At 40.5% G+C, this 23,469-nt stretch overlaps 1 protein-coding gene across 1 annotated transcript; it reads right to left on the bottom strand.

Moving 5' to 3' along the window:
- Positions 1-15,461, bottom strand: rpz5 (rapunzel 5). Its single transcript, XM_057834596.1, has 2 exons — positions 15,310-15,461; positions 1-1,814 (listed from the first exon to the last, which is right to left on the bottom strand). The coding sequence occupies exon 2, from the start codon at positions 1,772-1,774 to the stop codon at positions 593-595; it is 1,182 nt and encodes a 393-aa protein (XP_057690579.1). The 5' UTR covers positions 1,775-1,814; positions 15,310-15,461; the 3' UTR covers positions 1-592.
- Positions 15,462-23,469: the final 8,008 nt, after the last annotated feature.

Genomic DNA, 23,469 nt, shown 5'->3' with positions numbered 1-23,469 from the left:
TAATGATCTTTATTCTAAAGGTTGACCGATACATCTGTTGACATTTAGTTATGACTTCGATTTCATGCCAATGCATTGACTTTAATAGGAACATTGCTCCTACCAACATGACCACTGTGAGGCCATTTTGTATTGTCTTGTCATGCTTTTGTTACTCTTTTTGTGATTTTTCTTTGCAGATGCCAGCCTCCCACTTCAAATAGATTGGACATCTACAACTGTCAATGGTAGACATTACAGGTATGAGTAAATAGCAGATGCTTTGCCATTGATAAAATAATTTTCTCAAGAACAAAGCTAGTTATAACTTCACTTGAATGTCAATGCATTGACTTAGCCTGTACCAACATGGCTGCCCTGAGGGGCAACAACAGGTCTTTTCATGCTTTTGACGTCAATTGAAATGAGTTTACCGTGAGTAGAAGTCCAATCAAATTGAAGTGGGAGGCAGGCAGGAGTCTTTCGCCGCCAATCCTACCAGTTGAAACGGATCGGAGGTCTAGCGCCGTCAATTGCGGCCGCTGAGTTAACGTCTCAAATGTAATCATTTTTAATTTTGGCAGTGCTGAAGGGAGGATGTTATGGCAGCCTTCTATTGCGGATGGATGCAGAGGAAGGCCCGCTTGTGCTTGCCGTAGTAGTAGGACTCCACGCTGAAGTTGTTGGACTCCACCACCTCCTTGTAGTGGCTGACGGCGTGCACCAGGCAATCGGGGAAGATGCGGTTGAGCGTGAGGGCCACGGCCATCATGTTGCCTTTCAGCTTCTGCCGCTCGATCTGCTCGCAGATTCCCGCCTTGTCGACGGGCGGCGGGTCCACGCAGAAGGACACCACCACCTTCACCTTGTTGCCCGTGGCCACTTCGAACCAGTTGGCGCCGCCGCTGCCGTGGAACTTGCGTCCGGCCAGCCAGTTGTAGAAGAAGATGCGCTCGCGGCTGTTGAAGGCGCGCACCGACCACTTGACCCAGTCGTACTTCTTGACCAGCGCCGCCAGCAGCGAGTCGGTCAAGTCCTGGCCCACCGCGCACTGGCCGTCCTTCAACGTGTCCTCCAGGTCCAGCTTGGCCTGGTCGGCGAAGGTCTCAGCGCAGTGCTCCACGGCGGCCTTCATGCGGGTTTCCACGTCCTCCATGCGCTCCTGCCACTTGACCACGGTGTTGTTCTCCACCGCGCCCTCTTTGAGGGCGGCATAGCCCATGACGGCGATGAGGCCCACCACAAAGAGCTTCTTGAGGCGAGCGCAAAAGTCCTCTACCGCCCGCCGGCTCCTCTGCTCGGTGTCGACCACCGTATCCAGCAAGGGCCGGCCGGAAGCGTTCTCCCCCGTGACGGCGTTGTAGAGCGCCTCCAGGTTGAGGTCGGCCTCGGTGTTCTCGTAATACTTGAGGAATTTGTCCTTCTTCTTCTGTTTCATGCTGGGCTTGGCGTTGACAAACTCCTGGAACTTCTCGTACTGGCCCAGCATTTGAGCCTCCCGGTCAAAGTTCTGCTTGTTCATGGAGGTCTTCTGCAGCTCCAGGGCGATCTGGTCGATGTCGCTCTGGACGCCCGCCAGCTTTTGGTTGACCTGCTCGATCTTCTGGCTCAGGTAAACGGCCTCCTTGCCATCCGGGTTGCTGAGTATCTCAGCCGAGGCCAGGAAGACGGCCTCCAGGATGGGGTGCAGCTGGCCCACCGTGGCGGCCAGGACCTCCGACGCCTGGCCCATCACGTCCAAGCCTTTCTCGATCTTGTCCCGATTGTCCACCAGCCAGTTTGCCACGCTCTCCATGCTCGCGCGATTCCCACGCCGCTAGCTATCAGCGACCTTCCTGAAACCAGAAGCCAGAGGAGACGTTTGGAAATGGAAAGTTTTCTCCCTTCGCAGTCAAGCATAAGACTTACCTCATATAGACCTACAGTACGCATGCGAACATTTCATGTAAACCAGCATATTGACACTTGATAAGCAACTGAGCCAAATTGTGATGTCCACAAGGCCGTAGGTTTGGTCTCAACATTGATCCGGGCAATATAACAGCATACACTGCTGGCTAAAAGTATTGGCACCCCTGCAATTCTGTCAGATAATGCTCAATTTCTCCCAGAAAATGATTGCAATTACAAATGCTTTGGTAGTAATATCTTCATTTATTTTGCTTGCGATGAAAAAACACAAAAAAGAATGGAGGAAAAAAAATGAAATCATTATTATTTTACACAAAACTCCAAAAATGGGCCGGACAAAAGTATCACCCCCCTTTTCAAAAAGGGGTGTGATGCTTCTCTAATTTGTGTCATTAACAGCACCTGTTACTTACCTGTGGCACATAACAGGTGGTGACAATAACTAAATCACACTTGCAGCCAGTTAAAATGGATTCAAGCTGACTCAACCTCTGCCCTGTGTCCTTGTGTGTACCACATTGAGCATGGAGAAAAGAAAGAAGACCAAAGAACTGTCTGAGGACTTGAGAAGCAACATTGTGAGGAAGCATGGGCAATCTCAAGGCTACAAGTCTATCTCCAAAGATAAGTGTAACGCCCTAGGTATGGACGGAAAGGAAAAATTGACGAGAGATTTGGACGAAAGATTGTGCGGATGGTGGATAAACAACCTCGACTAGCATCCAAACAAGTTCAAGCTGTCCTGTAGTCCGAGGGTACAACACTGTCAAACCGAACTATCCGTCGGCGTCTGAATGAAAAAGGACACTAGACAGGAAGACCCCACTTCTGACCCAGAGACAACAAAAAAAAGCCCGGCTGGAGTTTGCCAAAACTTACATGAGAAAGCCAAAAACCTTTTGGAAGAATGTTCTCTGGTCAGATGAAACAAAAGTAGAGCTTTTGGGGAAAAGGCATCAAAATAGATAGAGTTTACAGGAAAAAAAACAATACCTTCAAAGAAAGGAAAACGGTCCCCACAGTCAAATATGGTGGAGGTTCCCTGATGTTTTGGGGTTGCTTTGCTACCTGTGGCACTGGACTGCTTGACCGTGTGTGCATGGCATAATGAAGTCTGGAGACTACCAACAAATTTTGCAGCATAATGTAGTGCCCAGTGTGGGTCTCCCTCAGAGGTGCTGGGTTTTCCAGCAGGACAATGACCCAAAACACAGTTCAAAAAGCACTAGAAAATGCTTTGAGAGAAAGCACTGGAGACTGGCCAGCTATGAGTCCAGACCTGACTCCCATAGAACACCTGTGGAGAGATCTGAAAATGGCACCCTTCAAATCTTAGAGACCTGGAGCAGTTGGCCAAAGAAGAAGAATTCTAGTAGAGCATTGTAAGTCCCAAATTCCAGCAGAGCGTTGGAAGAAACTCATTGATGGATACCGGAAGCAGTTGTTCGCAGTTATTTTGTCTAATGATTGTGCTACCGAGTAGTAGGCTGTGGGTGCCAATACTTTTGTCTGACCCAGTTTTGGAGTTTTGTGTAAAAGGATAATGGTTCAGTCTATTTTTATTCTCTTTTGTGTTTTCTTCATTGCAAGCGAAATAAATGAAGATATTACTACCAAAGCATTTGTAATTGCAATCTATTTCTGGGAGAAATTGAGCATTATCTGACAGAATTGCAGAGGTGCCAATACTTTTGGCCAGCAGGGTATATAATATACAACATATATATGGCGGAAAACACTCAGATGACTGGAGGTTCAGCTCTAAGACTAAATTTCAGAATTGTCATATATGCATGTGTGATACATCATTGGAAAGCTCAAAATCTCAATTTTCTGGGGGAAGAAAATTTTTGAACAAGATGGCATTTGAAAAAAAAATACATATTTTTTTAAAACAGCAAAACCCTAACTGGAGGTGAGAGCACGCGTGAGCATAATTAAAGACGCCATGATTTTAACAAGATATTATCGCGTACTTATCTTGTTTCGATCCAACAACTGCATGTAGCATGTTTCACCGAGTGTCAAGACACAGCGTGAATGGCCACAGCTGGATTTTTGGGGGGATTTTATGGATGAAACATGGTAATATAACAAGAGTCGCGATACAGAAATCGCAGACATCAAGAAGTGGTGGAGATTTTCATATATTTACCCTCTTAAACGTTTTTTTTTGTTTTTCAATTTTTCTTTGTTTGGATCGATTATCATCTAACATATCAGAGAAAATGTTACATTACAAAAAAAAAGATACAATTGACTAGTGCTGCAACGATTTATCGATTAACTCGAGTATTCAATAACAATAAAAGATTTGAATGAAATGTTTCTGCTTCGAATATTCGTTTAATTAAAGTGGAGTTGTAATGGTGTATTTTTAAAGTGTTTGCATTTAGTTTTATTGATTTGGGTGGATACGCTGCCCTCTGGTCTGCCTCATTTCACATGGGTGAATCCAGCTGCTCCCTGTTAAGACCAACATAAGCAAAGTTTTTGTTCGAGCTAATGTTTTTTTTTTTTTTTAAATGAATTCATAATTTAGTTTATAAGTATATTTAGCCGTTGTTTGCTGGAATATGTGTCTGAACCATTTGTTAAGAGCATTGTAAAAAAAATAAAACGTTAGCATTTTTATAGCATTTAAGCTAGCGGACTTTTGCTGTGAAAGTTAGCAAATTGCCCTTTTGTTTTACATAGATCTTCATTTATTAATTTTTTTATACCATTTGAGGCTCAACTCATGTAATTTAATTTTTCATGTTGCTTATCCGATTACTCGATTATTCGAACTAACTAGTTCATCAATTAATCGACTACTTAAATAATCGATAGCTACAGCCCTACTATTGAGCGATACTTATGAGGTAGATATCTGTGACTTTTTTTACAGACACCATTTTTTTTATTGTGACGTAATTTGTTTAAAAGTTTAAAATATGCAAGTGAATAATTTTTTTAAAGTCTTTTTTTTTTAAACGAAATATCATCAATTAATGATTCAAAGCTAAAATTGACAGACATTTGGAATAATAAATACGATTACCTTTTTATGGCGAGGTTGAAACAAAAGCGGTTGCGCGACATCTGTAAACGGGTGTTTCCAGGGTAAAACGGACAAATTAACAATAGTTTGGGGACTTCATGCGCCATGAATCTGCTATGACAGCATATAGACATATTGGTCTATCAAACACAACAGTTGTTTTGGCTTAAAATACAGCAGTTTCTTTTAAAGAGGAGCGCAAGAGCAGAAACTGCCATTTAATTCTGTTCTGTGTTCTCTGCTATATATACTGTATATTTTTTAATTCAAAACCAAAAGCCCTCAATTAAGTTCAAATGGATTTCCTGTCCGCCTCAGCCAATGAGTTGAATGAAGTTTGAAAAAAAAAATGCTCATAGTCAGTGGCAGCTTACCAGCACCCAAAAATCCCACTTTGCCCCGGCATGCCTGAACACGGCGCCGTGAGGCTGCACCCTCGCAGGAGAAACGACACGCAGTATACCGGGAACGTCATGTCTCACGTCTCCGGGATGGGTCATCGTGTTGAAGTTGTGCTAAAATGGCGGTCGGCCAGCGCAAACACAGATGTTCGCAGAGGAGGAAACTAGGTGGGGGAATTTTACTGTGCTTGCCTCACACGTCACTCGGCGATCCGGGTCGCTTTCCCTGGAGTGTCCGTATTATGTTGGAGGGTGGAAAAAAAAGACACACCCAAGCTTGGCCTTTTATCCAGAGCGAGCGCACTTGTGCAACCTTGTAATCAAACACGACACGCAATGCACAATCAACATGCTTGTCTTTTTGTAGGACTCAAATTCTTGTTATACTTCCAGTTTAAAGTTGAAAACATTTTCAAAAGAGTAGTTTTGAAAATGTCAAATAGAGTTTTGATTGTGATTATGCTTTGCAGATGCCAGCCTCCCAGTTCAAATGGATTGGACGTCTACGTTCAACCACTATTGACTTGTGATAGCTTAGCCACTCCGGAGCACTAAACTAACAAATAATTGACAAACTACATGGAATTTCCGTAATTTTCGGACTCTCAGCTGCTACTTTTTCCCTTCATTTTGAATACTGCGGCTTATACAACCCCTAGCAAAAAAGTATGGAGTAAGACATTTTATTATGTAGAACAAACTCTGATAAAAAGCTTGAAAAAATATTGAATAAGTACAAAAGTGCAACTCTTTAGCATTCAGAAAACTAAAAGAAATGAATAAAAAACATTGTGGTGGTCAGTAAATGTTACTTTTATAGAGCAAGTGCAGGCAACTAAATATAGAATTGCTCCATTCTGATGAAAAAAATATGGAATCACTGCATTTTGAGTAGAAAATACAGACACTTTCCTTAATTGGGCCCCTGCCATAGATTAGATCTGCTCGTTAGTCAGCAGTTAAAAACAGTGCAGTTATCACACCTTTGAGGGCTGCTGGGCCAAGTGGATTCACAAGAATCATGGCTACAACAAGAGAGATGTCTCTTGACACCAGGGAGAAGATTATCAAACTTCTTCAAGAAGGTAACGCTACACGTATGGTTGCCAAATATGTGGGCTGTTTAGAGTCAGCTGTATCAAAAATCTGGACCAAGTACAAACAGCATGGCAAGGTTGTTAAAGTTAAGCGTACTGGTAGACATCCAAATGTCATGACAAACAACTAAAGGCCATATCTCTTGAAAACAGAAGATGTACAACAAGACAAATAAAGCTGGAGTCAAGGTATGTGACAGAACTGTGCAAAATGGCTGAAAGGAAATGGGATTTTCATTCAGGAAAGCTAAAACAAAAGCATCATTGACACTTAAACAGAAAAGAACAAGACTGCAATGGGCTAAGGAGAGGCAATCGTGGAGTGTGAATGACTGGATGAAGGTAATTTTCAGTGATGAGTCAAGCATCTGCATTGGACAAGGTGATGATGCTGGAACTTTTGTTTGGTGCCGTTCCAGTGAGATTTACAAAGTTGACTGCCTGGAGAAAACATCCAAATTCCATCAGTTCTTGATGATATGGGGCTGCATGTCAGGCAAAGGTATACTGGGGTTAAATCTTCAATAAATGCACAAGTTTACATTGAAATTTTAGACACTATCCCTTCAATAGAAATATGTTTGGGGATAATGGAATCATTTTCCAAGATGACAATGCATCATGCCACAGAGCTAAAACTGTGAGAGCATTTCACATTCAGTCAATGTCATGGCCTGCAAATAGCCCAGGTCTAAACCCTTTTGAAGAAAATGGTCCATAGCAAGGCACCGACCTGCAACTGCAAAGAGAGTTGGTACCAAATTGATGAAGAATACTCATCAAGTTCATGCCTCAGAGACAGCAAGCTGTCATAAAAGCCAGAGGTGGTGCAACTAAATACTAGAGATGTGTTTTGATGGTTATTTCTTTGTTTGTTTCTCATGGTTCCATATATTTTTCCTCAGAATGGAGTGATTCCATATTTCCCTGCACTTGCTCTATAAAAGTAACCTTTACTGACTACCACAATGTTTTTTATTCATTTCTTTTAGTGTTTCTGAATGCCAAGGAGTTGCACTTTTGAACTCATTTATTATTTTTTTCAAGCTTTTTATCTGAGTTTGTTCTACATGATAAAATGTCTGAGTGAGTGCTCGTCCGAGACTGCTAATTCCATACTTTTTGCTAGGGGTTGTTGTCCAGTGCAGCCTATTTGTTGATTTATTTTGGTTAATAGGTTAGGTAACACTTTTGACAGTGGCGTCATAAGTCTGTCATAAGACCATCATAATTATGACGTGACACTATCATGGGCCATAGACGTCATCATGGTATTGACGGGTCAGATCGGTCATGCACTGCGCCTCGCATTCAAGTAGGGGGCCGCCCACATCAAGAGGAGCTGTTCACAAACACGCACACTGCGAGCTAACGCCGGATTTCTATTGAAAAAGTACAAAAGCTGTACCACATACAAACAGGAAGGATTGTCTCAGGAGTGATTTGTCCGATGATTCAAGGTAATTATTACATTTTTGTACCATGCATGCATTTTGAAACGTTATGAAAAAAAAATCAATGGGAGAAATTAGCAGCTACTGCATTGGCATCATAGTTCGCAATATTTTCCTAAAATAAATGCTAACTGCACGGCAGAGGTTGCGCTAAACTTTTTCGTTGTCTGTCATTTTGACTGACAGGGTCATAAAAATCCGGTCATAATCTATTTTTACCCGTCACTTATATTTTTAAAATGATAATAATGACATATTCAATAGTATTTAGTTTTCATTCATTTTTGATTAATATTGTAATGCTTGCTTGGCGGCGAAAAATTAGACACGGAAATCGTGGTATTTTTCTCCCTCTTTTTACTCTGCTTACCGCCAGCAACACCAACAAAACAACAACTCCGCCCCCAAAGAAAAAGAGGCAACTATATACACAGGCGGCAATCTAGCCCACCAATTGGATGATGCCCGGGTGCACCAATAAGAACCTCGCGTTGATGTGCCAATCACGGTGCCGCCGCCAGACCCCGGTGACGCTACAATATTCTGTCTGAACAAGCTTAACAGAATCCACACCGTGCCATCAAGCATATGAATATGTAACTTTTTCTCCGCAGTGACAAAAACAGCTGACTGTGGCCCCATTAGGTAGGCTACATATGGAACAATGAAATTAACAGATCACCTGCTGTGGCCTGAACGCAGTCTTCCTCCTGGTGCGCATGGACTTGAATTGCGTGCCCGCTTGTGCATAATCAAATGTCTCAAGTGGGATTCCTTCAGAGGCTATTGTCATGAGGTTTTGGACTTTTGCCTCGGACAGACACTCAGTTCGGACACTCAGTTGCCTTGACATTTTTCCGAGTAAGGCCAACGACGTCATGCATTAGGAGAGACAATAGCTAATTAATATGCTCACTCACCACCCTGTGGTCTGGGGTGTGAATTGCAACCTGTCAAAATGACAGATGGACTTCAGTTTTTTCCGTCACCGTTTTAAAAAAAAACGGTCAACGACAGAAAATATTCGGTTAACGCGACCCCTGCAGCACGGTTTGTTTGCTTTTAACCAAGAATTGAGACTGTTTTACATCCATATCTATGAAGAATTCCAGCCACGAGTTAAACCCATGCTAACTCGAAGATTAAAGTACGTATGACAGCAAAAAGCATGTTTATTTCATATTTCACACGGTGTTTCACAGTGGGGCAAAGAAGTATTTAGTCAACCACCAATTGTGCAAGTTCTCCTACTTGAAAAGATTAGAGAGGCCTGTAATTGTCAACATGGGTAAACCTGAACCATGAGAGACAGAATGTGGGGGGGAAAAAAAACAGAAAATCACATTGTTTGATTTTTAAAGTATTTATTTCCAAATTAGAGTGGAAAAGAAGTATTTGGTCACCTACAAACAAGCAAGATTTCTGGCTGTCATAGAGGTCTAACTTCTTCTAACGAGGTCTAACGAGGCTCCACTCGTTACCTGTATTAATGGCACCTGTTTTAACTCATTATCGGTATAAAAGACACCTGTCCACAATCTCAGTCAGTCACACTCCAAACGCCACTATGGCCAAGACCAAAGAGCTGTCGAAAGACACCAGAGACAAAATTGTAGACCTGCACCAGGCTGTGAAGACTCAATCTGCAATAGGTAAAATGCATGGTGTAAAGACATCAATTGTGGGAGCAATTGTTAGAAAATGGAAGACATACAAGACCACTGATAATCTCCCTCGATCTGGGACTCCATGCAATATCTCACCCCATGGCATCAAAATGATAACAAGAACAGGGAGAAAAGGTCCCAGAACCACACGGGGGGATCTAGTGAATGACCTACGGAGAGCTGGGACCACAGTAACAAAGGCTACTATCAGTAACACAATGCGCCGCCAGGGACTCAAATCCTGCACTGCCAGACATGTCCCCCTGCTGAAGCCAGTACACGTCCAGGCCCGTCTGTGGTCCGCTAGAGAGCATTTGGATGATCCAGAAGAGGACTGGGAGAATGTGTTACGGTCAGATGAAACCAAAATAGAACTTTTTTGTAGAAACACAGGTTCTCGTGTCTGGAGGAGAAAGAATACTGAATTGCATCCGAAGAACACCATACCCACTGTGAAGTATGGGGGTGGAAACAGCTTGCCTGGTATACCAGACTCACCGCTGTTCCAGCGATTGAGTCTGGCGACCATCCGGCGGATCAAATTCCGAGGGTGTAGCAAGCCACAGCAAACAGACAGCGGAGTGGACAGCAACGGGCAGATGTGACGTTGTTACAGCGACAAGTAATTAGTGTGAGCGGAGAGGTTTATTCAACATGGCTAGCGCGAGCCATGTTGACTGTTGTCAATGACTTGTTCCGATGTGTTTTTGGTAATTTAAAACTGATTTTTACCGCGGATTGGAATATAGTCTCGACTCTCCCGTTCGTCATCTGTGTTGCTGTAGACACGACTTTCGGCGCTTAAGAGTGACATTACTCGTTAAGAACATGTCACGCAAATAAACGAATCTGATTGGACGATTGATTTTGTACCTTGCTCGAGAGGCAGTTAATGGGCTGGGTCCCAGACTATTTCTCACAGTGTTTGAAAAATACAGGGAGAATAGTCTGGCTGTGCCAGGCAAGGAAACATCATGCTTTGGGGCTGTTTTTCTGCAAAGGGACCAGGACGACTGATCTGTGTAAAGGAAAGAATGAATGGGGCCATGTATCGAGAAATTTTGAGTGAAAATCTCCTTCCGTCAGCGAGGGCATTGAAGATGAGACGTGGCTGGGTCTTTCAGCATGACAATGATCCCAAACACGCAGCCAGGGCAACAAAGGAGTGGCTTCGAAAGAAGCATTTCAAGGTCCTGGAGTGGCCTAGCCAGTCTCCAGATCTCAACCCCATAGAAAATCTGTGGAGTCGGTGTTGCCGAACGACGCCCCCAAAACACCACTGCTCTAGAGGAGATCTGCATGGAAGAATGGGCCAAAATACCAGCAACAGTGTGTGACAAGCTTGTGAAGAGTTACAGAAAACATTTGGCCTCCGTTATTGCCAACAAAGGGTACATAATAAAGTATTGAGATGAACTTTTGGTGTTGACCAAATACTTATTTTCCACCATGATTTGCAAATAAATTAAAAATTAATGTGATTTTCCGGGTTTCTGTCTCTCATGGTTAAGATTTACCCATGGTGACAATTACAGGCCTCTCTAATATTTTCAAGTGGGAGAACTTGCACAATTAGTGGTTGACTAAATACTTATTTGCCCCACTGTATCGTCCATGATGAAATGAACTGCTTGGATGTGTGTGGAAGCGATCGTTTTATATATTCAATTTTTGAATCCCACGCCATGAAAATGACTTACTTCCGGCTGCACTCTTGGGTTTAGGACGAATGCGAATGCGATGTGTATGGTAGAAGGAGTCCTCTTCACTATCCAGCCGTACTGTTGTATGAGAAGTACTAAGGATTCAGCTAATATTGCGGATTAATTCGTTTATTTTTCGCATCACGCCAGCCAAACGGCTGCAGAAAACTCTTGCTGTACGAGGGAGAAACGTGTGCACCTTTTTGGGGTTTCAAAAGGTTCCCATTCACCGGTGGATATTGGCCAAAACAAGCCCTACTACTGTGGGACCATTGGACTTACGAGGAAGTGAGTCAACATCGTGTTTTGTATTATGTCAAATACTGGGATCATTTTAATACTTATGTAGGTGGCTTGCATTTTGTGGCTGACATGCTCCTTGTCCACTCGGCCGACGACCGGCAGCTTGTCGCACATCCCCCCGCCGAGAGAGCACTATACTTGGCTTATTGCCCTCTTCATGTGCCTGGTGTTCTGTCAAATTTTCCACCCGATCAGAAATTGCAAATATGTGTTAAAAATAGTTGCGAATACAGTAGGGCTGTCAAAATTATCGCGTTAACGGGCGGTAATTAATTTTTTAAATTAATCACGTTAAAATATTTGACGCAATTAACGCACATGTCCCGCTCAGACTGTATTCTGCCTTTTGGTAAGTTTTACAGCAAGGCTTTTTGTGCTGTCTAACAGCGAACTCTAGTGGTCGCTTTGCGACATGGTTTATTGTTTTCTTGCCAGTTCAATATGGCTGCACGACGTCTCGGGCTAGTAAGTTAGTCAGTAAGCGAAATGTTATATTTTTTGTACGAGACGCTTTTTGTTTATGTTTAGTGAACCTGTATAGCGTGCTAAGCTAACGTTGTTGCTAATGCAATGCTTGTGTACTTTTTTTGTAGTTTTACGACGGTCTAAAGAGGACAATGGTTTGAGGCCATTTCATTAATAAATCAGATGAAAAAGGAAGAAGTCTGATTATTAAGGTGTCGTTCACTAGCTGTCTAGCTTTGGAAAAAGTAAACGCTTCGGAGTGAGGACATCATAGACAGATTTAAATGACAGTAGAGTGAAATGCCCACTACAGTCCTTATGTACCGTATGTTGAATGTATATTTCCATCTTGTGTCTTATCTTTCCATTCCAACAATTTATTATACAGAAAAATATGGCATATTTTATTGATGGTTTGAATTGCGATTAATTGCGATTAATTACGATTAATTAATTTTTAAGCTGTAATTAACTCGATTAAAAATTTTAATCGTTTGACAGCCCTAGAATACAGCAATTACAAAGTAAACACTATAAACTTTCTTTAAATAAAGGACTACTTACGTTTGATCATTGATAGGCATGTAAAAAGCTCTCCTCATGCACGTTAGCTGCACAAAAACTGCAGCCGCCCTCCTCCGGGGAACGAGCTGTAAATTGCTCTCCGCTGAGCGGTTTGCCGATCGGCGAAGACCATCGACAACCCAGTCGTCATGTGAAATGTTCCGAGGTAGTTATGTGTGATTTTCCGCTTTGAAGACTTTGAAACATCACTCGGTTCGGATTAGCATGTCGGCTAGCTGTCACGCCTATTGTTTTGTTGACATTCTCCGAAGCCGGGAAAGGGAAATGACATAAGCCCGATTTAGGTAGCATAAAATATCGTTCGGGAGGTACGACAGTAAAGGTGAAGTCGACAGTTTTAACCATTATGGAGTAATTTTGCAATGATGTCTTGAATACCGGTAAGTGCATTATTATTTCATATTTCATTTAGCGCAAGACTGTTATTTGCCATGACCATGCCATTTATTTAGTAATTGGGGAAAAATACTTGATAAAAAGAATATCCTGTAAAAATATTGGAGTAGAGAGACTGAAACAATGACATTTTGCGGCTCTCTTCATCTCTCCAGCAGATTAAAAGACTAATTTCTCGTCATCTGCGCTTTGCTAAATTGTTGTACATAGTCGAATCGTCTCAAAATATGATTCTAATTCACATAATAATCCTATTTAAGACTTTTTTTCTCCTGTCATACGCACTTTAATCACAATACTGTGATTTGTCATGACCATACCATTTATTCAGCAACTGGGGAAAAGTACTTAGATAAAAGAATATCCTGTAAAAATATTGGAGTACAGATATTAAAACAATGATGACATTTGGCTGCTCTCTGTCGCATTTTCCTCATTCTGAATCGTCCCCCTCAATGGGCTGAATTCTAAATCAGATGAAATCGTGACCCTGCCGACATCATCTTCCAGTTGGGGATGCTAGAGCGGGTCTAAACGGCAGATTAAAAGACTAATTTCTCATCATCTAATCATCAATCGTCTAAAGATATGATTCAAATTCATATAATAATGCTATTTAAGACGTTATTTATCCTGTCATAAGCACTTTAAGGATTTCAAACGAGGCAAATAATGTCCCATTTATTGTAGTACTTAAAAGTAGTCCTTTTCTTTCGTTTGTGATGGGTAAAGACTCATTGTTATGGACACAAACATCTCCCCAAACGCTTGATGGATGAGCTCATTCGACGTCAGCTTTTAAGACATGATTCAAGGAATGGTCCATAGTTGGAGGAATTCCCCGTTATTTTCATCAAATGTTTGCACGCACACGCAAGAACGTTAGCTCTTTTTAAGGTGTCATTTGTTCCAAAGGGCGAGGCCTTTTCGACGAAGCTCGACCCCCCTTTTTGCAGATAGCAGAAGCTGACAAACAGCAAATCAACTCCACCTTCTCTCCCTCAGGCAGATGCACTCCTCCTCCTCCTTCATTCACCATTTTGTTGCAAAAGAGCGTACAAAAAGTGTCTTATTTACTAAAACACAGGGCAACGGATTGGCGTGGCGTTCGACGAGAACATTCCGAGACGGCACGAAGGCCAAAAAGAGAAAAACACTGCCGATGGAATTCTCAATTTCCTTTTAGATGAAAAGGAAGTTGATAAGCAAGGCGACCTTCACATCGTCAACTTGATTGCTTTCATTTGTGACTTTTTTGGGGGGTGCATTTTTCAACAATATTTTTTTAGGAAGTAAAAAATATACATATTTGGAAAAAAAATAGGAGTCCTTTGTTCTATTTTGTGGGATTTTTTAAAAATTGATTAGAAAAATTATATTTGTATACTCAATGGCTACCATGGACGGTGCTAGAGGTTCAGTTGATATAGGAAAAACTAAATTTAAACAAAATTGAAAAAAATTCATAAAAACAAAAAAAAAAAAAAACTTTTTTTTTTTGGGATACATTTTTCCCCCCTATTTTCCAAATATTTTCTTTCATTTTTCATAGATTTTCTCATTTTCTGGCTATATTTTTTCAGTTTAATTTTCTATATTAAGCTTTTTTTTTTTTAAAATTATTATTACTAACCAAATTGAGTGCCAGCTATGGCACTAGATGTCCATTCCATAAAGACATATAAGTACATAAAATTGTCATTAAAAATGCATATATCGAAAATTCAATATAGAAAGGCAACTAAAAGTTGAAAAATCCCACATTAAAATAAAGAAATATGAATATATAGAAATTAAAAAAACAAAATATTGTAAATATAAGCTTCTTAAATAATAAAAATAAAATCATTATTTAATAATAAATTTGTATGTTTAATTAACTTTATCTGAAAAAACTTTTTAATGATTTCTTTCCCCTCATTTTTAGCCATATTTTTCACTTTTACTCATTGGCTGCCATTGATGGCATTGGACGTCAGATTCGTTTTGAATAGGACGTGACGACTGGAATGATCGCCGCAGACTCCCCCCAGTCAAATTGGATTGGACGTCTAGCGCCGTCAATGGCATGATGACTCAATGCCAGTTGATATGGATTTGATGTTGGTCAACGGCAGTGAAAGAGTTAAGAATCAAGGGGAATTTTTAGGGGATGGCTGTTTAAAAATTAAACGATATAAACAAACAGTAAGATTTTTGAAAATTTCTCTTCAAATGAATTTGACATCTCTTTGTTAGTTCTTTCTTTTTTCTGCTTTTGAAGCAAAATGTAAGCAAAATACAAAAGTATTAAAGGGAAACTCACCTTGAGACTCTCCAACTTGTCTAGTAATCCAGTCGGGAATGCGAGCCAGAGCCAGCCTCGGCAGGCTCTTTTTATGCATTCCCACCCTCCCTCTCTCTCTTTCGCTCTCGTCACTCCCCCACCCAGTGAACTCCACCATCCTTTCCCAGCATTCCAAAGGGTGAGCGGATAGATGGATGGACGGAGGAGTGAGGCACACTGGGGAAGAAGCAGATAACATCCTGTAAAACATGCGGGGACAAATACACAGTCAGGAAGCGTGTGACAGTAGGCTTTTGAGGCGCAGTGCTGCTTTGAGACACGAGTTGAATTTGCTCCTAACTCAAAACAGGAGGCAAATCCTCTCAACACACTTTTTAGAAATGGAAACATTTACAGTATACAACCGCAAGCAAAAAGTTTGGAATCAGCAGTCTCGGACGAGCACTCACTCAGACATTTTATTATGTAGAACAAACTCAGATAAAAAGCTTGAAAAAAATAATGAATTACCGTAATTTCCGGACTATAAGCCGCTACTTTATTCATTCATTTTGAACCCTGCGGCTTATAGTCCAGTGCGGCTTATTTGTTGATTTATTTGTGTTGATATACAACACATGCCTCCTAGCATGCATTGCAGCGCTACAGATGTAAGTAACAATCAAAATTCAGCATGCATTGCAGCACTACAGATGTAAGTACCAAAAATTATTCATGTTCTGTGCTAATTATTTATTCATTTACTGTTCCAGTTGTTTCATTAATTGCTTGTTATGGTATTTGGTAACACTTTATTTGACAGCGGCGTCATAAGACTGTCGTAAGACCATCATAATTATGACATGACACTATCATGGGCATTACTGAATGCTTATGACAGATGTCATTAAATGTCATCCAGCAAATTATGTTACCAACTCCATTTATGTCCAGCTCGGATCTTTTACATCCATTCAAAAGTGAGATCATATGCCGAATAAAACTGAATGATAACTGTTATAAGCATAATGCTCATGACAGTGTTATGTCATAATTATCTCTAATTGTCTAATGTCAGTCGTATGGCGCCACTGTCAAATAAACTGTTACCAAATACCGTAACTAGCAATTAATCAAACAACAGGAACAGGAACTGAATAAATAATTAGCACAGAACATGAATTTTGATTGTTATTTACATCTGTTGCGCTGCAATGCATGCTAGGAAGCATGTTGGACAACAACAGTGTTGAAAGCAGAAGGCATAAAAGGTTTACTGTCTCCCCCAAAGGAGCAGTTATGGCCAAATGAAGCTTCTTGAAGCAATGAAGCTTTGCAGCCAATTGGTTAAAAGCTTCGTGGTGGTTCATTTGGTCTTCTGACCGTCATATGATGCCGCTGTCTAATGAAGTGTTACCGGTTAATATCTTTTGGTGTCAGTATCCTATAATACAGTGAGGACAGCTGCGGCTTATAGTCCAGTGCGACTTATCTATGAACAAATGCTGTTTTCGTGTCACATTTGGTGGGTAGCGGCTTATAGTCAGGTGCGCCTTATAGTGCGAACATTACGGTAGTTCAAAAGTGCAACTCTTTAGCATTTAGAAATGAATTTAAAAAATATTGTTGTGGTCAGTAAATGTTACTTTTATTGAGCAATTGCAGGGAAATATATATGGAATCTCCATGAGAAACAAACAAAGAAATAACAATCAAAACACATCTCTAGTATTTAGTAGCACCACTTCTGGCTTTTATGACAGCTTGCAGTCTCTGAGGCATGGACTTGATGAGTATTCTTCATCAATTTGGTGCCAACTCTCTTTGATTGCAGTTGCCAGATCAACCTTGCAGGTCGACCATTTTTTTCCCAAGTTCCACCACAGTTTTTCAATAGGGTTGAGATCTGGGCTATTTGCAGGCCATGACATTGAGTGGCTGAGTCTTTCTCCAAGGAACGCTTTCACAGTTTTAGCTGTGTGGCATGATGCATTGTCATCTCGGGAAATGACAAACATATTTTCAACTGAAGGGATAAGAAAGCTGTCTAAAAAAATCAATGTAAACTTGAGCATTTATTGAAGATTTAACCACAGTGCCTTTACCTGACATGCAGCCCCATATCATCAAGTACTGAGGGAATTTGGATGTTTTCTTCAGGCAGTCATCTTTGCAAATCTCACTGGAACAGCACCAAACAAACGTTCCAGCATCATCACCTTGTCAAGCGTCAAGAATCTGCATTGGACAAGGTGATGTGCCATGTTTTAAAACCTCGTAGATAACTACATCACCAAAACACGTAAATCAAGCAAATCAGTGCAGCGCAGTGGCTCCGCCCAGGGGATACAATTTTTGACTGGGGTAACTACATTGGCACGACACCGGTGGGCATACCATATTCAATGGATGACGATCTTGGCCAAAAGTATAGGCTAAGCAGCCTGATTTGGAAATCCCCTCTAGAATGATGGGAAACAACAAGCGCTCATTTTCAACTTATTATTATGAATATTCTTGTAATTTAATAATTTAATGTTATTGCTGACACTGCGTTTTGGGGTCATCACCATTTTGTGCCCCCCTGCCCCAAAAGTCAAACTCCGCCTATGATTGTGACGCAATAATAATTTTTTAAAGTATTTTCTTTTAAACTAAATATTAGACATCAATTAATGATTCTAAGCTAAAATGACAGACATTTCAAATAATAAATATAATTACTTACCTTCTTGTTATGGCTGGGTTGAAACAAAAGCGGTTGTGCGACGTCTGTAAACGGTGGTCTCCAGGGTAAAACGGACAAATTAAAAATAGTTCGTGGGCTTATTGCGCCATGAATCTGCTATGGCAGCATATAGACATATTGTTCTATCAAACACAACAATTCTTATGGCTTAAAATACAGCAGTTTCTTTTAAAGAGGGGTGCAAGAGCAGAAGCTGCTTTTTTTTTTTTTTTACCCTTGTCTGTGTTTTTTGCCATATATATATATTATATCAAATCAAATTAAATTTATTTCTATAGCCCTTTACAAAAACCAGACAGGTCCACAAAGTGCTTTACAACAACAGTATAGTTCATAATAAATAAAACGTAGGAAAGTATCGTTTTAGGAATGAAAATTATTATTAAAATAATAGAGGGCCGTTGTTCTTTTTTGGTCAATGAGGGTGTAAAATTATAGTATAATATTAAAATATAATAAATATAAATCTATATTTTTTTATTTACATTACATATTTTAATATGTTCATAAAATTGAAAAAATATTTTTAAATAAAGTTGAAATTTTAACTAATTAATACTTTTTTTAGCATACCTTTTTTAAATTAAACATAGTTTTTAAAAAGTAAAAAATATATATTTGAATGAAGATTTTTTTTTTTTTTTTTTTAATTTAAAAACAACAAATTGTGAGAAAACCGGGATAATAATAAAGTGCTTCCAGCATTCACATTCAGCATTCAATTTGCCTACAGATATCAGAAGCTCAGTCAAATTACTTTAATGATCTGTACTCTTTGAATCAAAACCACCACAATCATCTGCACAGAGTGAGGAAGTGTAAAGCTCGACCCGGTTGTCCCTGAGACAAAACCGGCCTTGTTGTGGCTTGGAACTGGTCACCACGGCAACCGCACCCAGGCCCACCAACTTTCCCCCCTCTTGCGCCACGACGACGAAAGCCAACTCTCGTCTAGGCCCCCGAGACATACATTTGCGACGGCAGGCGATTGGTCGCCGGGAGAATCGGTCGGTCACGGCATGAAAGGCCGCGTTTGTCTCTACCCGCGCGCCGTGACAGGCGGACGCGTCACACATTGAGACGACTTTGCGGCGTGACTTTGCTACTCTTCCTATTTCTCGTCATTCTTGACAGAAATTTACAACAGTGCCTTTTTGGCATAGTACCGCATTCTGCCACAACTCGCCATGGGCAGTACTGAGCTCTACTGGAGACAAACAGGACTTACTATCAAGAAAAAGAGACCGCATACCCTGCTTGCTATTGCAAGCTATTGCTACACATAATACGTCCAATTATGATCCCTTTTAATGATTCTTGTGACTTTAATCACCGTGTAGAACACTAAAAATAAAAACGGTTGACATGCTGTTTTAAAATGAAATACACAAAATGACGTGACCGCCTTGTATGCCATGTGATAAACGAGCTAACACGCTAATCGCTACTTATACTCGTTAGCGCGCCGTGCTAATCGTTAGCTAGCACCACTGCCAAGTGCGAATACAACATGTTGAGCATTTGTACTATTTTATACTTACTTTATGTATGTTACAAAGTATTTATAAACACTTACCAGTTGCCATTGTCTGCTTTCTTGTGGTTGACTCTAAACAGGAAATGCAAAACTTTGAAACATCCTTTATTTGTTTTTGTAAATTCATAACTTAACTCCTAAATTAAACTAGCTCTGTTGCCATCAATACGCAGCCAGGAGTTATTCCACATGAAATATGCAAGAAAATACAAATGGATTTTTATCTTTTAACCTGTTCATTCACAAATTCTGGGGTCTCAAACTCAAACCGCGTGAAAGACTGCGGCCGCCGTTTGACATCCAGTTGCAGTAGTAGTGTTGCCCATTTGTATTTTGTGATGGGAAATAAATATAGAATATTGATTTACATCTTTTAACCCTTTCATTCACGATTTCTGGAGCCTCAAACTTGTGGCTCAGGGGCCAATTGTGGTCCATGGGACATTATTTGGCGGCCCCCATTTGACAATTAATTGTAAATAAAAAATTCAATGAAATATAAATAACAAATACATATATAGACACATTTTTTAATAAAATGAATGAATGAATGGAATCCATTATTTTAATAGACAAAAAAATGCAAATTAAAGAAAAATTGAGTCATGAGTCATAAAAACGTACATAGATAATTCTAAACAAAATACATTTAGAAACATTAAAATTCAATTTACACACTAAAACAAATAGTAAAAAAAAAAAAAAAAGTAATAGAAAAAATTCAAATAAGTGTGGCCCATGTGTATTTTTCGCTGGGTGTTTTATTTATATTTATTTCATAAGTAGCTTGTGATCTCACATAGCTTTGGCTGCCATTGATGGCAAAAGACGTCCACCCATTTCAACTGGGAAAGTCTGGAAGCGATTGTTCGATGTCTTGTTTACGTGACATACAAATCGTCTTTTTATTGATTAGCTTTTATCTCTTTGACCTTGGCAAGCGGATAAAGTATCCTGCCCACCGCAAAGCGCTCTCCTTAGAGGCAAGTGGAAAAGAATCCTCAAAAATGATACTCAAACCCATTTGCTCCCATTGACGGCGAAATGGACCGTACGTCTTTGTGGACATATCACGAGTGCATTCGCCTGTGGGAATAAATGTGCGCAAACAAGCCAGACAAATAATATTTCACAATTGTTAATACTTGACAAACCGGTTTGTGCTTGAACTTAAAAAATACTGGAAAAAAAACAAAAGATTCCAACAAGTGTATCATATTTCCTTTCCCCTTCAGAGTTTTTATGACTTCAACCTCTGTGCATTTTACATTTTCTGAATGAATTTTCAATAGACTCTCACCTCAGCAACTTTCTCTTCAAGATCTTGCATTGTTTTAGGTGTCATTAATTACGACAGCAAGTGATGATAGCGGGCATAGTTTATACACAAATGCATCCAAAAAAGTAACAGAAAAGGCGAATAAAGAAATGAGATCCTAATTAGCCCCGACCATTAAAAAAATCTACTAAAAACAGAAGATGATGTCACATCCAGAATGAGATGCTAGCTTGCTATCTACGTGCGCGCTATTCTGTTGTTGCCATGTGAGCACTCTGTCAACATTTGGTAGCTAACTAGCGCAGCGCTAGAAAGGTATATGTGATCTTCAGTTCTGGTTGTGATGTCATAACCAGAATTGCTGAAATGAAATCCTAATTAGTCCTCCTTTATCAGCTGCCTTGGCACTGACTACAAAAGAAAAGCCAAACAATTAATGAAGTCACACCTAGAACAAGCTGCTAGCATGCTATTCATAGGAGCGCTATTCTCATATTGCCATGTGAGCGTTCTGCCCACATTTGCTAGCTAGCCAGAAACAAGTCCATTCAAAAAAGTTACAGAAAAGTTAGAGAAAATTATAATGAAATGAGATCCTATGCCTATTCTATGGCCCTGCCCATTAAAAAATCTCCTAACAGAAGATTATATTACTGCCAGAGTGAGCTGCTAGCATGCTATGCTTAGAAGTGCTATTCTGTTGTTGCTGTGTGAGCGTTCAGTTAACATTTGCTAGCTAGCTAGCGCAGGGCTAGGAGGCAAGACGTAGTCATCAATTCTAGTTTGGTTGTCATAAGCAGAATTGCTGAAATGAGATCCTAAATAGTCCTCCTTTATCAGCTGCCTTGGCTCTGCCAACAAAAAAAAAAAGCCAAACATTAGGTAATATCACACCTAGGACAAGCTGCTAGCATGCAATTCATAGGAGCGCTATTCGCATGTTGCCATGTGAGCGTTCTGCCAACATTTGCTAGCTAGCTAGACACAAGTCCATCCAAAAAAGTTACAGAAAAGGCTTTATAATGAAATGAGATCCTAATTAGTCCTCCTTTCATAGCTGCCTTGGCCCCGCCCATTAAGAAATCTTCAAACTGAAGATGATGTCACACCCAGGATGAGCTGCTAGTTTGCTATCCACATGCGCGCTATTCTCTTGTTGCCGTGTGAGCGTGCTGTCAACATTTGCTAGCTAACTAGCGCAGCGCTAAAAAGGTATATGTGAAGATCAGTTCTGGTTGTGAAGTTATAACCACAATTGCTGAAATGAGATCCTAATTAATCCTCCTTTATCAGTTGCCTTGGCTCCGCCTACAAAAAAATTGCCAAACATTAGATATTGTCACACCTAGCACAATCTGCTAGCATGCTATTCATAGGAGCGCTATTCTCTTGTTGCTGTGTGATCGTCCTGTCAACATTTTCTAGCTGGTTAGCTAGAAAGCTAGGCATAATCTCCAATTCTGGCTGTGGTCTCATAATTAGAATTGCTGAAATTAGATCCCAATTAGTCTTCCTTTTTTAGCCCCGCCCACAAAAAAAAAAAATCTAACAGAAAATGATGTTACACCCAGAGTGAGCTGCTAACATGCTATGCTTAGGAGCACTATTGTCTTGTTGCTGTGTGAGCATTCAGTTAACATTCGCTAGCAAGCTAGCGCAGGGCTAGAAAGCAGGATGTAAACATCAATTCTGGTTCTGATGTCATAACCAGAACTATTTAAATTAGATCCTAATTAGACCTCCTTTATCAGCTGCCTCGGTCCCACCCACAAAAAGAAATCACCAAACAATAGATAATGTCACACCTAGAACAAGCTGCTAGCATGCTATTCATAAGAGCGCTATTCTCTTTTTGCCATGTGAGCGTTCGGCTAACATTTGCTAGCAAGCTAGTTAGCGCAGTGCTAAAAAGTTGGCATGAGCATCAATTCTGGTTGTGAAGTCATCACCAGAACTGCTAAAATGATAACCTAATTAGTCCTCCTTTATCAGCTGCCTTGGCCCCGCCCACTAAAAAAAATATTCAAACAGAAGATGATGTCATACTCAGAATGAGCTGCTGGCATGCTAACCATAGGAGCGCTATTCTCTTGTTGCCATCCTGTCAACATTTTCTAGCTAGCAAGCTAGCTAGAAAGCTAGGTATGATCATGAATTCTGGTTGTGGTCTCCTAATTAGAACAGCTGAAATTAGATCCTAATTAGTCTTCCTTACTCGGGCCCGCGTACTAAAAAATCTCCTAACAGAAGATGATGTCACTGCCAGAGTTAGCTGCTAGCATGCTATGCTTAGGAGCGCTATTCTCTTGTTGCGATGTAAGCGTTCGTTTAATATTTGCTTGCTAGCTACCTAGCGCAGGGCTAGAAGGCAAGACGACAACATCAATTCTGGTTCTGATGTAATAACCAGAATAGCTGAAATTAGATCTTAATTAGTCTTCCTTTCATAGCCCCACCCACAAAAAAAAATCTCCTAACAGAAGATGATGTCACACTCAGAGTGAGCTGCTAGCATACTTTCCATAGGCGTGCTATTCTCTTGTTGCCATGTGAGCACTGTCAACATGTGCTAGCTAGCTCAGCGCTAGAAAAGCTAGGTTGTGATGTCACAACCTGAAAAAAGTGTGCATTGTT

Source organism: Corythoichthys intestinalis, chromosome 4 (genome assembly GCF_030265065.1).
Source record: "Corythoichthys intestinalis isolate RoL2023-P3 chromosome 4, ASM3026506v1, whole genome shotgun sequence".
Classification (NCBI taxonomy): domain Eukaryota; kingdom Metazoa; phylum Chordata; class Actinopteri; order Syngnathiformes; family Syngnathidae; genus Corythoichthys; species Corythoichthys intestinalis.
Note: the sequence above shows the minus strand (reverse complement) of the source record. Positions and strands in the feature narration are given on the sequence as shown.